At 37.7% G+C, this 14,143-nt stretch overlaps 1 protein-coding gene across 1 annotated transcript in view; it reads right to left on the bottom strand.

Annotated features, from left to right (window-relative positions):
- GK5 (glycerol kinase 5) overlaps positions 1 to 14,143 on the bottom strand; it is a gene marked incomplete at both ends in the record, with an annotated part of 69,246 nt that overhangs the window by 35,012 nt on the left and 20,091 nt on the right. Inside the window, one exon of the mRNA XM_084232616.1 lies at positions 1,856 to 1,949. Coding sequence (XP_084088742.1) covers positions 1,856 to 1,949 — 94 coding nt within the window. The remainder of the gene's footprint in view (positions 1 to 1,855; positions 1,950 to 14,143) is intronic.

Raw genomic sequence — 14,143 nt, forward strand, 5'->3', positions numbered from 1 at the left:
TAAAAGACAGCATGACAGAGGCGGGGTGGTGGGGCTACTTGTAATAGGATGGCAAGGATGGACGCCCACAGAGGAAGGAACACACTGCTCGGCCCTGAAGAATGAGAGTAATCCAGTCATGATGGCAGAGAGAGCCCTTTGCATGTACAGTGGTAAGGTGAGAGAGGGCTTGGGCACCACAGGAACAAAAGCAGGCTGGCAAAGCTGGGGCCCATTTGATAGCAGCTTCAGGAAGAAAGGGATCTGGGAATTGGTCAGAACTATAGATAGGACCACATGATGGTAAGGTGTAAGGATTTTATGCTAAAAGCAAAGAGAAGCTCTAACAACCATTAGAGAAGAATCAGAACACGTGAGAGGGAGAGCACAGTTGCTTGGGGAGACTGGAAGGAAACAGTGGTGTCGGGACATTGCCAACACACTTCAATTATTACACAGTTTTGCTTGGGGCTACTCTTGGGTAAACCACCTTGGTGTCAGCTCTGGAGATACACCCTAAACACTGCTAAGAGCCTCAATCAATAAACCATGAGCATCAGGAAAGGGATGATGGCAGGTTGATGGTCTTTTGCTGGCAAAACAGGCCCTGGAATTGTGTGTGCTAAATGGTAAGTCTGTGTGTATTTTTCTGCTAAAAGAGAAACCAAAACTTTCGTCATACACATATTTATAGGAAGTAGATGAAATGCTTCAAACGCAAGGCTTTACGTTTGCAGTTATAGTTTCACATTATTCGAGATCTGGGGCTTAAATAAAAGACGTAAATATTTTCACTGTCACAATTTATTTTCAAAGGAATAAAAGTTTTAAGTATTTCAGTTGACCCATTTAAGTCATGTTTATCGGACTGTTCTGCTTAAAACTAAAATTATTCATTCAGGCTTAAAATTACAGATTGTAAGTAGTGTTAATTTAAAACTACACAATTCAGGAGTCATAACATTTCCTTATAACCATTTTCAACTCCCTTAATTAGTGTAAATAGCACCTCTCAGTATTGATTCTTTGAAGTCATTAAAGTAAGGTACATTTTTATACATTAAACTAACAAAAGGAAAACTCACTGTGGATGAGCTTATGACAAAAGTGTTTCTCAAGCACTGCTGTCATATTCTATAATATATTTGTGTTTGTTTTCACAGAAAAATGTCTCCAAATACCTATTAAGTAAACTTGATGTTCCAGACATTTCCCCATGTAACATGTGGTACAGGCCCCTTAGCTAAGAAGACATTTACTTGTGCAGCATTACAAGTATTAAAATAACCATTGTGCAGTATAGCTTATAACATCACAGACTGCAGCAGTAGCCACATTTGAAGAGCTGGAAAATTGTTTTACCTTTGACACAGTCACCTTACACTTAGAAATGAGATGATGTTGCTGCTGCTGCTGCTGCGGTTACTGTCATCATCAACATTGTCATTTACTTATTAGGCGCCAGGCACCAAGTAAACAGCTATGGCTCAGCTAGTTACTTGATATCCATTCTTCAGTTTTAAAAATAAAAATGAAAGTTGGACATTCCCATATCTTTTTTGGACATAGTCTGTGTTTCTTTCATTGTTCCAAGAATGGAAACATGAATTCCCACTAACATGTGAAAGTCTGGTGGACCTGAAACCTCCTCAGGACTGCTTTGAGTGTAGTTGTTAAGTATTTCCATCTACCACATGTGCTTTGCTTTATGGTGACTGTTATTAAATTCACTGAAACAGGGAGTGTGCATGTGTGTGTTCTCTTCTTAAACAGCATAGGTAACCTAGGAAATTATACAATTAAGCCTCCAGTTAAGGGTCATTTACAGAAAATAAAAACAGTAATATTCAAATCACAGAAGACAAGAAAAGGTTACCTTCATTATAAGAGAACTATTCCAAGATTTTACAAGGTCAATAGCTCTTAGGTCTTGCCAACTAATGAAATTGTGAAAATGTTTTCCCGTCTTCCTAAGAAAAATAGAAACAGTATTTTGAGACTCAATATAAATCAGAGACCATATTATATAAAAGATCTGCCATAAGAGAAAACAAAATTAGAGGTCAAACTATAATTTATTAAATTATTATTATTAAGTTAGATGGGACCTTCCAAGTGGCTTCAATTTCATAAAATGAATACACTTTATAATGACAGTGGGATTTTAGATTATACTCTTTTTGAAGCACTACAATGTGTACATGTCCTAAAACAAAATTAATGTAAAGGCTTTTAAGATGTGTGCATACTCTTTTAAATAAAAAAAAGATAAAGAAGCTAATTTCCCCTCTATCATTGTAGCTATCTTGACAGATACAATTATAAAAAAATCTCTATCTACAGAAGAGCTGAAATATTATCTATGCCTATTTTTACACTTCTCAACTTTAGGACTGGCTTAGCCATTGGCAACATACCATACTTACCAATGAGTCAATATACTCTGGGGCAGTACTACGATAAAAGCAGAGAAGCACAAAACAAGGTAGAAATAAATTCTTTCTCCTGTGTGGCTCCTGGAAGTCAACCCCTGATACACTAATGTTCAACATCCAATTCAGGTTTGATTTCTACCCCTTCTTCCTGTATGAATTTAACCATGTCCAATTCCCAGGATTGCCATTCTCTCTCCTCTTAAGCCGCTCAACATCCATGATCACATCCTTAACTCTCTTACTTAGAAGGATTCTACCACTGAAATTCAAGCATTCTAATATATTAGTAGACACATCTTGCTATTATTTCAATCCTCTCACCCCTAATGCCTTCTTTCCAAACACTGAGACCTTTAATCCTCAAGTATTTCCTTTTCTTCCAACCAACTCCTAGCCTTGCTTATTTTACTGGATCCCATAGTTGATCGCTTAATTACTTGGCTCTCACAATATCTACCCTGGATACTCTCTTTTTTTAATTGTGGCAAAATATACATGAAATGTACCATCTTAACCATTTTTAAGTGTATAATTCAACAAATAGCACTGCTTATTTCACAATGTTCCTTAACCATTGCTGCTATTTCCAAATAGTTGGGCTGTTTCCACCTTCCTGCTCTTTGTGAATGTTGCCACTATAAACAATGCTGTACGCGTATCTGTTTGAGCGCCAGCTTTCAATTCCTTTGAGATATACTTAGGGTTAGAATTACTAGGTCATTGGTAAATCTGTTTTGTTTTGACCAACAACCAAACTATTTTCCTCGGTAGAGGCACCACTGTACATTCCATAGTCAATACACAAGAGTTTCAGTTTTTTTACATACTCACCAACACTTGCTAAGTTCCATTTTTTCAGGTATAGTCACCCTAGTGGGTCTTAAACAGCACCTCATTGTGGTTTTGATTTGCCATACCCCATTGATGATATGGGGCATTTTTTCATATGCTTACTGACAATTTATAAATTATTTAAGTCCTTTTTCCATTTTTTTAAAATTTCTTTGTCAAGTTGTAGGAGTTCTTTATATATTTTGAATATTAATTCTTTTTTAAAAAAAGATTTATTTATTTATGCATATAAGAACTGAGGTACAGGCCAGAGGTGCGGAGGGTGGGGGTGGGGGGGTGAAAGGATTCACCAGAGACAGAGTGGGGAACAGAACAGGCAGGTTGACTGAAATACACTGCTGAGGGGAGCAGCGGGCGAGTCAGGAGAGGTCTGCTGCACCATGTGGGCAGCTCCCTGGCTGGGATCAAACTTGTGCTACAGTGGCTGCGGATAGCTTATAGGTTGCGGATAGCTTATAGGTTGCATCTTAACCCCTTGCGCCACCAGGGAGGCCCTGAATATTAATTCTTTATCAAATATCTGGTTTGCAAATATTTCCCCCATTTTGTAAGTTTTCACTGTTTTAAGTGACCTTCTTCTATTATCACCTTTTTAAATGGAATTCACAGCATGCACAGAACATGTTACTTCTTTTTCTTTAGTAATCTAAACCACCATCAGCAGCAGCAGTACAAATCAGAAAAGTGATTTTCCCTTTGTTTTATTTCTCAATCCTGGATAAAATTACATATCAAACACACTAAAACACCTGTCTTCAATGTTATATTAGGCTGTCATTGGTTTTCAGATATCTAACCACAGATTTGAGATATAAATGACTAAATTTTTTTCAGATAAATGTTTTAAATGAAAAGTACACATTATGTCAAAACAATTTCAACATGACTTTTTTCCTTACTATTTTTGGCTAAATTTAGGGTAATTTTTCTACTTTGGAAAATTCAATAGTTAAGAAAATTAAAGCAAACTTAGGGAACTCCCTGGTGGCACAAGGGATTAAGCACAGCACTGTGAAGCTATCAGCAGCCTCTGCAGTTTGATCCCTGGCCGGCCAGGGAGCTACCCACATGTGCAGCAGACCTCTCCTGTCTTGCCTGCTACTCCCCTCAGCCGTGTATTTCAGTCAGTCTGCCTGTTCTGTTCCCCACTCTGTCTCCGGTGAATCCTCTCACCCCCTGCACTGCTGGCCTGTACCCCAGTTCTTGAATGTATAAATAAATCTTAAAAAAAAAAAAAGCAAACTCAGTTATAATAGAGGACAGTATCCTAGTAATAGTCTTGAAGCATGAAAGTTTTTAATTTTGATCAAGTCCAATTTATGTATTTTTTTCTTTTGTTAGTTTGCTTTTGATACCATTTAAGAAAACACTGCTAAGGGGGAGGGGGAGCAAGTATTGTTTAAAAATGAGCAATGATGTAAAAAAACATATATTATATATAAAAAGAAAACAAAAAGTCCACAGTCATGAAGATTTTCCTATGTTTTCTTCTAAGAGTTTTTAACTCATTCTAAGAATTTTCTGAGTTAATTTTTCTATATGGTATAAGGTAAGGGTGTAAGGTAACTTCATTCTTTTGCAAGAGAATATCTAGTTATCTCAGCATCATCTGTTGAACAAACTGTTCTTTCCCCATTGCCTGGCCTTGGCTTCCTGCTAAAATCAATTGGCCATTGTATCTATTTCCTTGGGTTGTCAGAACAAAGTACCATAAACTGTAGCTTAAAACTATAGCAATTTAGCTTATTTCACGAAAAAGAAAAATACCGGATGGTCTCACTCATAGCAGGAATTTAGAAGACCCAAATAAGGGATCAGGAAAAAGACTAATTATGATAAAGTAAAAATCAAAATCAACAGGCAACTATAAACACACTACAGGGCGGGGGTGAGGGTGGATAAGAGAGTAGGATCAAAACAAGGGGCAGGGGTGAGAATTTTACAGGGACTATAACAAAGATGAAAATTCATACAGTCTACAAAAATAAAAAATGATGTAAAATATATTATATACATAAAAAACTATAGCAATTTATTCTCTCATAGTTTAGCAAACTAAAAGTACAAATCAAGGTATTGGAAGGGCCATATTCCCTCTAAATCCTGGAAGGGCTACCTTGACTCTTCTAGCTTTTGATGGTTTGTAGCCATCTTCAGCTAAGCATTCTTTAGGTAATAGCTGTACCACTCCAGTCCTCTTCCTTCACCTGGCATTCTCCCTGTGTCTGTCTTCACATGACCATCGTCATACAAAGACACCAATCAAACTGGATTAGAAGCCCACATGTATTGCATTATAAACTCACCTCAACTTAGATCTGCATTAATTCTATTTCCACAGGTCACATTTTGAGGTAGCTGTTGTGCCATAGGGTTATTTCTGGCAAATCTCTCTCACTCTTATGTATGAGATTACTAAGTCAAAGGGTAAAACAATTTTCCAGCTCCTCAAATGTGGCTAAATCTGCAGTCTGTGATCTTACAACCTATACTGCAATGGTTATTTTAATACTTGTAATGCTGCACAAGTAAATGTCTTCTCAGCTAGGGTGCCTGTACCACGTGGTACATGAGGGATGTCTGGAGCATCAGGTTTACTTGATATGTATTTGGAGACATAATTTTTTCTATGACAATAAGCATGAATATATTACAGAATATGACAGCAATACCTGAGAAACACTTTTGTCATAATCTCATCCACAATGAGTTTTCTTTTTGTTAGTTTAATATATAAAAATGCACCTTGCTTAATAACCTGTAAGAATAAATACTGACAGGTGCTATTTATCGGAAAAGACACACTAATCAAGGGAGTTGAAAGTGGTTATAAGGAAGTGTTACGACTCCTGAATTGTGTGGTTTTATTTATTTATTTATTTTTAGAAGATTTATTTATTTATTTATACCAGCACTGGGTACAGTCAGAAGCGCGGGAGGGTGAGAGAATTCACCAGAGCCAGAGGGGAGAGCAGAACAGGCAGACTGACGAAATACACTGCTGAGGGGAGCAGTGGGTGGCAGGAGAGGTCTGCGCACCATGTGGGACCCTCGCCTGGCGGCCAGGGATGGAACCGGTGCTGCGGAGGCTGTGGGCAGCTTCGCAACCCAGTGCTCAACCACTGCGTCACCGGGGAGGCCCTGAATTGTATAGTTTTAAATGACACCACTCACAGTCTATAATTTTAAGCCTTCATGTATCATTTTAGTCTTTTAACAGATTAATTTATCAAATATTCCTCAAGCCATGACTAATCCCTTAAATCAGTGAAATATTTAAAACATTTTATTTCTTTGAAAATAAATGTGGTAACTCTAGATATCTGATTTTCCCACTCTTCAAGAAGAGCTGATTTTTCCTTGTTGAGGGCTGTAACTATCCGTTTGTGACTTTTCTAAACTATTTTTGCAATGGTGCATTCTTTATTGTGTGTGGTCACTGAAGCTTCTGAAACATTTGTTCTGTGATCAGCTAGTGATCTGACAAAGATTTTCTTAAATGTGTACCTCAAAAAAAAAAATACAACATAAAAAGGCACTGCCCTTTAAATCTTCCAATAACCACAGCCTAAAGAAGATGCCAAAGCTGAGAGGGTCGGATCCTTCGTGGGCATCTGTAACAGTCCTGTAGGCAAATCCACTAAAGTATATGAGCCCAGGGCTTTGTAGGACAAGGTCCCCACTGCCTGCTTTGAACCAGCCCCCTCCCCCAGAAATATGGGCTGCTTTCCCCACGCCCACAGCTGAGGGATGGAGGATGATGTTTGCTCATCCCTGATCACACCCTAGAATAGCAACCTCTACCTTTATCCAATACTCCCCTACTTGTCAAAAGGAAAGATCAGGTTCTAAAGTTCTAAAATAATTATTTTCTTTTCTTTTTTTTTAATTTATTCTCTTTGTTTTTTTTATTTAAATAATAAATTTTATTTTTATATTCCCCCATACAATTGCAAACCCCCCATTCTGACCCCAATCCCTCCCCTCCCGCCCCCCACCCCCCAAAAAGTGTCTCTGGTTCATAGTTTTTTGTTGATTTTGATTTTCACTTTCTTATATTCATTTTCCTGGTCCCTTATTTAAGTTTTCTAGATTCCTGCTATGAGTGAGACCATCCAGTATTTTTCTTTTTCTTTTTGGCTTATTTCGCTGAGCATGATCCCTTCCAGCGCCATCCATGTTGCTGCAAATTGCATGTGTTTATCTTTTTTTGATTGCTGAGTAATATTCCATGGTATATATGTACCACATCTTCTTGATCCAGTCATCTATTTTTGGGCATTTGGGTTGTTTCCAAAGCTTAGCTATTGTAAACAGTGCTGCTATAAACATAGGGGTGCAGGTGCTCTTTGGAATTGATGTTTCTGTGTCCTTTGGGTAAATACCTAGGAGTGGAATTGCTGGATCATATGGAAGCTCAATGTTTAGTAGGTCCAGAAATCTCCACACAGCTCTCCATAGTGGTTGGACCAGTTTGCACTCCCACCAACAGTGCAGGAGAGTTCCTTTTTCTCCACACCCTCGCCAACATTTGTTGTTGCTAGTTTTTTAAATATGTGCCATTCTCACTGGTGTAAGATGGTATCTCATGGTATCTAAAATAATTTTCTAATCTCTATGCAACTGAATGTTTTTCTTTTTTTTTGGTCAAGGGACCAACCCCTATAGCTTCCTACTTCCTATTTCACAAGTCACTCTCTACTCCTTCATTTTCATATTAACTACCCACTTTTCAACACCTAACCTAGGGTCAGTGCCTTTTTTTTTTTTTCTTTATCAACTTTCAATGCCAAAACAATTTAAGGAGATTAAAGAGAAGTCATACAGCCTTGTGAATTAACACCAACACACATCTATGGAATACAACCTTGTCTCTCAAAGTCACTTACAATGTCCCTCTTGTCCCTCATTAGTTTACTCTCCATTCCCTGCAGATGGCACATTTAAATTTCCACCAGATTTCTTAAGTTCTAGGATATCACTGACCTATTTTTCGAAGAAGGTTAAGAACACAGGGAATGACTTTCTTCAACTCCCCACTTCTCTGCCAGCTAGACCTGCAGGCAACAAGCCTCTCTCTTGATTTAATGAAAAACTTTCCTTCTCCAAATCTAAGGCTGGCATCTCCACATGTACTCTTTACATTCATGATTTCCTGTTTCTCCCACACTTCATTCAATCAAATTTCCCTTTATCTTGCTTCTCTAATCATGCTTATATCCTCCTATTTTTGAAGTAGAAGCAAAAACATCTCTTGATGTAAGCTGTCCCCTTCCCCACACGGAGCTAGACCACTCAACTTCTTTATTATCTCCTACTACCTCAACCAAATACAATACAAATGCAATTCAGATTCCAAACATTTATGAAAATTATATTCACTATAGTCACCAATGCCTTTCTAATTCTGGAATATACAGGATCCTTTCAACGTGACTTCATGTTTCTGCAATATTGGTTCCAAAAGATCACTTCCTTCTTCATAAAATTGTCACTTTCCTAAGCTTCCATGATGTCCCCACACTGATTTGTTTCCTATACCTTACTGATAAACTTTATAGGTATTTCTTCCTGCCAATTCAATGCTGCATTTTGTTCAGGGTTGCATTCTTGGCTCCCTTCGCTTTGTAACTAACTGCTCTCTATGAAAAATCTGAATGCACGCATGAATTTAATCACCCTAGAACCACTTCACCAATCTACATTTATATAGTCAGCCTCTTACTCGAGTTCCATGACCCGATGAACAGCTGTCTTTTGGGTGCTGTCTTTTCAGGCACAAGAGACAAGAATGAGCAATGACTTTCAAACAAATTTCCCAGCCTGAGTCTCGGTCACATCAAATCTGTCTACTACACTTCAAGATTACTCTTCTTTAAAAAGCAAATATGCTTTTGTTTTCCTTGTAGTTGAGTTCCCACAACATCCCTGCAGTCAATGTCTTCTTACCAATGCGTTTTCTATTTATTTTATGGTTTCAGGTCTTACATTCAAATCTATAATCCATTTGAGTTAATTTTTATGTAATTAATAGGCTTACATCCAAAGCTGCAACCCATTTGAGTTAATTTTTGTGCAATTACTAGACAGTGGTGTAGTTTCATTCTTTTGTAAATGGCTGTCCAGTTTTCCCAGCATTATTTTAATTTTTTTTCTAAGATTTATTCTTTTAAATTTTATTTATGCATACAAGAACTGGGGGATAGGACAGAGGTGTCGGGGGAGAGGATTCACCAGAGATAGAGTTGGGGGTAGAACAGGCAGATCTACTGAAATACACTGCTGAGGGGAGCAGTGGGCGAGACAGAAAAGGTCTGTTTGTGCCATGTGGGTTAGCTCCCTGACCAGGGATCAAACTCATGCTACAGTGGCTGGTAATAGCTCGAAAGCACTGAGACTTTAACCTCTGTGCCCCAGGATTATTTTTTGAAGTGACTTTTCTTTCTCCATTATATACTTTTGCCTTGGTCATAGATTAACTGTCCATGAAGTATGAGTTTATCTCTTAGCTCTCAATTCTGTTTCATTGGTCTATTTTTAGTCCAATACCATATTATTTTGATAAAGTTTTGTAGTATAGTTCAAAGTCTGGACATATAATTGCTTTATAATTTTTTTTTTGGTCAGGAATGCTGTGACTATTTGGGGATCTTTTGTGGTTCCGTATAAATTTCAGTAATGTTTGTTCTATTTCTTTGAAGAATTCCATTGAAACTTTCACAGGGATTGCATTGAATCTTTATATTAATTTGGGTTAGATGGCCATTTAAAAAAATGCTAGTTCTTCCAATTCATGAGCAAAGATTGTATTTCCATTTCATTGTCTTCTATTTCTTTTTTTTTTTTTTAACAGGCTACTCCGTACCTCCTTACCTGGAGTCGCTGCTTACGACTTCTGCTTTTTTTTTTTAAATAAGAAATTTTATTTTTATATTCCCCATACAATTGCAACCCCCCCATTCTGACCCCAATCCCTCCCTTCCCGCCCCCCACCAGTCTTCTACTTCTTTAAACAATGTCTTACAGTTTCCATTTTACAGGTCCTTTACTTCATTTGTTAAGTTTATTCCTAGGTACTTAATTATTTTGCTGTAATAGTAAATGGGACCATATCAAATTAAGTTTTTGCACAGTGAGAGAAACTATAATGGAAACAAAAAGACACCTTACTGAATGGTAAAATTTTGCACATTATATATATGACAAGGGGACAATATCCAAGATCTACAAAGAAATCATACAATTCAACTAAAAGGAAAACAAAACACCCAATCAAGAAACGGACAGAGAGAAAAATAGATATTTCTCCAAAGAAGAAATACAGATGGCCAAAAGACACATGAAAAAAAGTCATCATTCCTTATCTTCAAGAAAATGCAAATCAACACTACTATGAGACACCATCATATACCTGAGAACAGTCCACATCAAAAAGACAATTATAACAAGTGTTGGTAAGAATGTAGAGAAAAAGGAACCCTGGTACACTATTGGTAAAAATGCAGACTGGTCCAGTCCTTATGGAAAACAGTATACTATATGAAGTTCCTCAAATATTAAAAAGATACATCATATGATCCAGCAATTCCACTCCCAGGTATCTACCCAAAGAATGCAAAGTGACTAATTCAAAGGGCTATATGCACTCCTGTATTCACTGCAGCACTATTTACAATAGTCAAATTATGCATACAACCTAAGTGCCAACAACAGCAGGGAAGATTTAGAAGAAGGGATATATACACACACACAATGGAATACTACCCAGCTATATATATAAAAAAAAAAGATGAAATTTTGCCATTTGCCATAACATGGGTGGAGCTGGAAGGAATTATGCTAAGCGAAACAGGACAGGAGAAAGACAAATAACAGGTATTTCACTCATGTGTGAAATATAGAGAAATAAAATGAAACAGACAAAATCAAAGAAAAAAAAAGCTCTAGAAATCTGACTGCAGAACTGAGATTACCAGAATGGGAGGACTGAGCAAAGTGGGAAGGGAAGGGGCCCAATAGACTATGAGTGCCTTGGTGGAGGCTGTGGTGTGTCATTTCTAGCTGAGGAGATGTGACCCTCCTCAGGTACCTCTGAATCATAAACAGTGATGTAAACCAATGTTACCTCAATAAAAAATATTACAAAATAAAATAAAATGTAAATTTGATCATATCACTCTTTTGCTTAACAGTTTTTGATAGTTTCCCAATGCCACAACAAGCAAACTCCTTCCCACAAAAAATGGCCTGTCCTAGACAGTGCCTTCTTTCTCTCCAGGTTCATTTCAATAACTTAAAGATTTAATTGTCCACTATGTGCCACGTATGTTCTAGGTGTGAAAGACACAGTGAGACGAAGGTAAATGAAAATTCCATATACATATGTGTGCATCTACATATATACATGAATACACATATATATATACCATGAATATACATATTTATAGTATCCAAAGGCCTAACTGCTCTGGCTAGGACTTCCAGTACTATGCCAAATAAAAGTTTTGAGAGTGGGTGGGCACCCTTGTCTTGTTTCTTTAGAGGACACACCTTCATCTTTTCACCACTAAGTATTATGTTTTCTATGGTTTTATCATATATGGCCTTTATTGTATTGAGGTATGTTCTCTCTGTGGTCATTATGTTGAGTTTTTTTAAAATCATAAATGGATGTTGAACTTTGTCAAATGCATTTCCTGCATCTATTAAGATAATCATGTGATTTTTATTCTTCATTGTTAATGTGGTATATGACCTTGACTGATTTGTGGATGTTGAACCAATTGTGCATCTCCAGAATAAATCTCACTTGGTCAAGGTATATGCTCCTCTTACTGTATAGTTGAAATTAAATGTGCTAATAATTAGCTGATAATTTTTGCATTTATGTTGATCAGACATTAACCTGTAATTAATTTTTCTTTTTTTTTTAAAGATATATTTATTTATGCATACAAGAACGGGGGTACAAGCCAGAAGTGCGGGGGTGAGAGGATTCACCAGAGACAGAGGGGAACAGAACAGGTAGAAGTACACTGCTGAGGGGAGCAGCGGGTGAGTCAGGAGAGGTCTGCTGTGCCATGTGGGTTGCTCCCTGGCCGGGAATCAAACTGATGCTGTAGTGGCTGTGGTTAGCTTCATAGGTTGCATCTTAACCCCTTGCACCACCAGGGAGGCCCTGTAATTTACTTTTCTTATGGTGTGTTTTGTTTTATTATCACAGTAATGCTAGACTCATAAAATGAGCTTGGACGCATTCTCTCTAGTAGATTGGAAGAATTTAAGGAGGCATTCAATCATCTTTGAATGTTTAGTAGAATTTACCAGTAAAGATGTGTGGCCCTGAAAATCTGTTTGGTGGAAGGTTGTAGATTGCTGATTCAATCTCTTTACCATTAAATAGTCTATTTAGATTTTCTTTCTTTCTTTTTCTTTTTTAAAGATCTGCTCCATTTATTTATGCATATAAGAGCTGGGGTGCGGGTAAGAGGTGAGGGGGGTGAGAGGACTCACCAGAGACAGAGTGGGATTGACTGAAATACAATGCTGAGGGGAGCAGTGAGCAAGACAGGAGAGGTCTGAACCATGTGGCTCAGATCCCAGCTCTTGGCTGGGGATCGAACTCATGCTGCAGTGGTTGCCAACAGCCGCTCATTGCCAAGATTCAACCCACTGCACCACCAGGGAGGCCCTCTATTCAGATTTTCTATTTCTTCCTGATTCAGTTTTGGAAGATTGTATGTTCCTAAAAAATGTATCCCTTTCTTATAGGTTCAATTTGTTGGGGTATAATTGTTCATAATAATCTCTTATGATGCTCTGTATCTCTGTTGTATAGCTATAACATTTCCTTTTTCATTTCTGATTTTCATTGAGTCTACTCTCGTTTTTCTTGTTATGTTTGTCAGTTTTCTCTACCTTTTCAAAGAACCAAATTTTAGTTTTCGTCATCTTTTCTATTGTCATCTTAGTATATAATTCATTTATTTCTGCTCTGATTTTCATGACCTAGTTCCCTAAGATTACCTCCAAAGCCTTTAATTGTGTGGCAACCATGAAGCCTGTCTCTCAGGCTAGAGTTCCCAGGCTGACATAGTCCTCATTCACCAAAATACTACTGGTATGTTTCAGTCTGCTGTTTGAGCAATGCCCTGAGAATGGCAGCTTGCCAAAAACTCTGATTGTTACTGTCCCATGGGACTGAGAAACACAAGTTCCCCTAGCCACCATTGCCAGGCAGTGTCTCTTGCATGAAATGTATGTACCTGCTGACTTTAGTGAGGTGGCAAGAGAGCACAGTGATGGACTGTACTTACATAAATTAGCAATTTGGGAGAATGCTCTTGCACAATCTGTCTTTGCCAGTCACTTACTCTTCCCATTTAAATTACTTCTACTCACCCTTCAAGACTTGACTCAAGTGCCTCCGTGAAACCTTCCCTAACTCCTTCTAGGCTATTCGGTCTCCCACTTTATCTCCCTCATTACCAGGTGTGCTGAAGTTTCTACTGGCAAGCCTCTATCAGGCTGTTCACATCTGTATTTGCCGCTAGACTGTGAACCTCCTGAGGGCACAATCTTTCCACTTCCAGGGTCTCACCACCTAGCCCAGATGCCAAAAGCTATTTGATAAATGAATAAATGTGGCTATACCAACAAGGAAAATCAGACTATGTTTAACGAAAGTGAAATCCATTGATATTGACTCTTCAGACTCTCTCCACAATAGCATTATTTACACATTTAAATCTGATTGGAAATCACTATTATAAATATTATATTTATAATATTATAAAGCAATTTGTGTCAGGAATTGGAACCAACTGCCAACAGAGACTTATGGCATCTTTGCCCCTTTGAAGATATTTTCTGCTAGG

The sequence above is a fragment of the Talpa europaea genome, assembly GCF_964194135.1.
Source record: "Talpa europaea genome assembly, chromosome: 4".
In the NCBI taxonomy this organism is placed as follows: domain Eukaryota; kingdom Metazoa; phylum Chordata; class Mammalia; order Eulipotyphla; family Talpidae; genus Talpa; species Talpa europaea.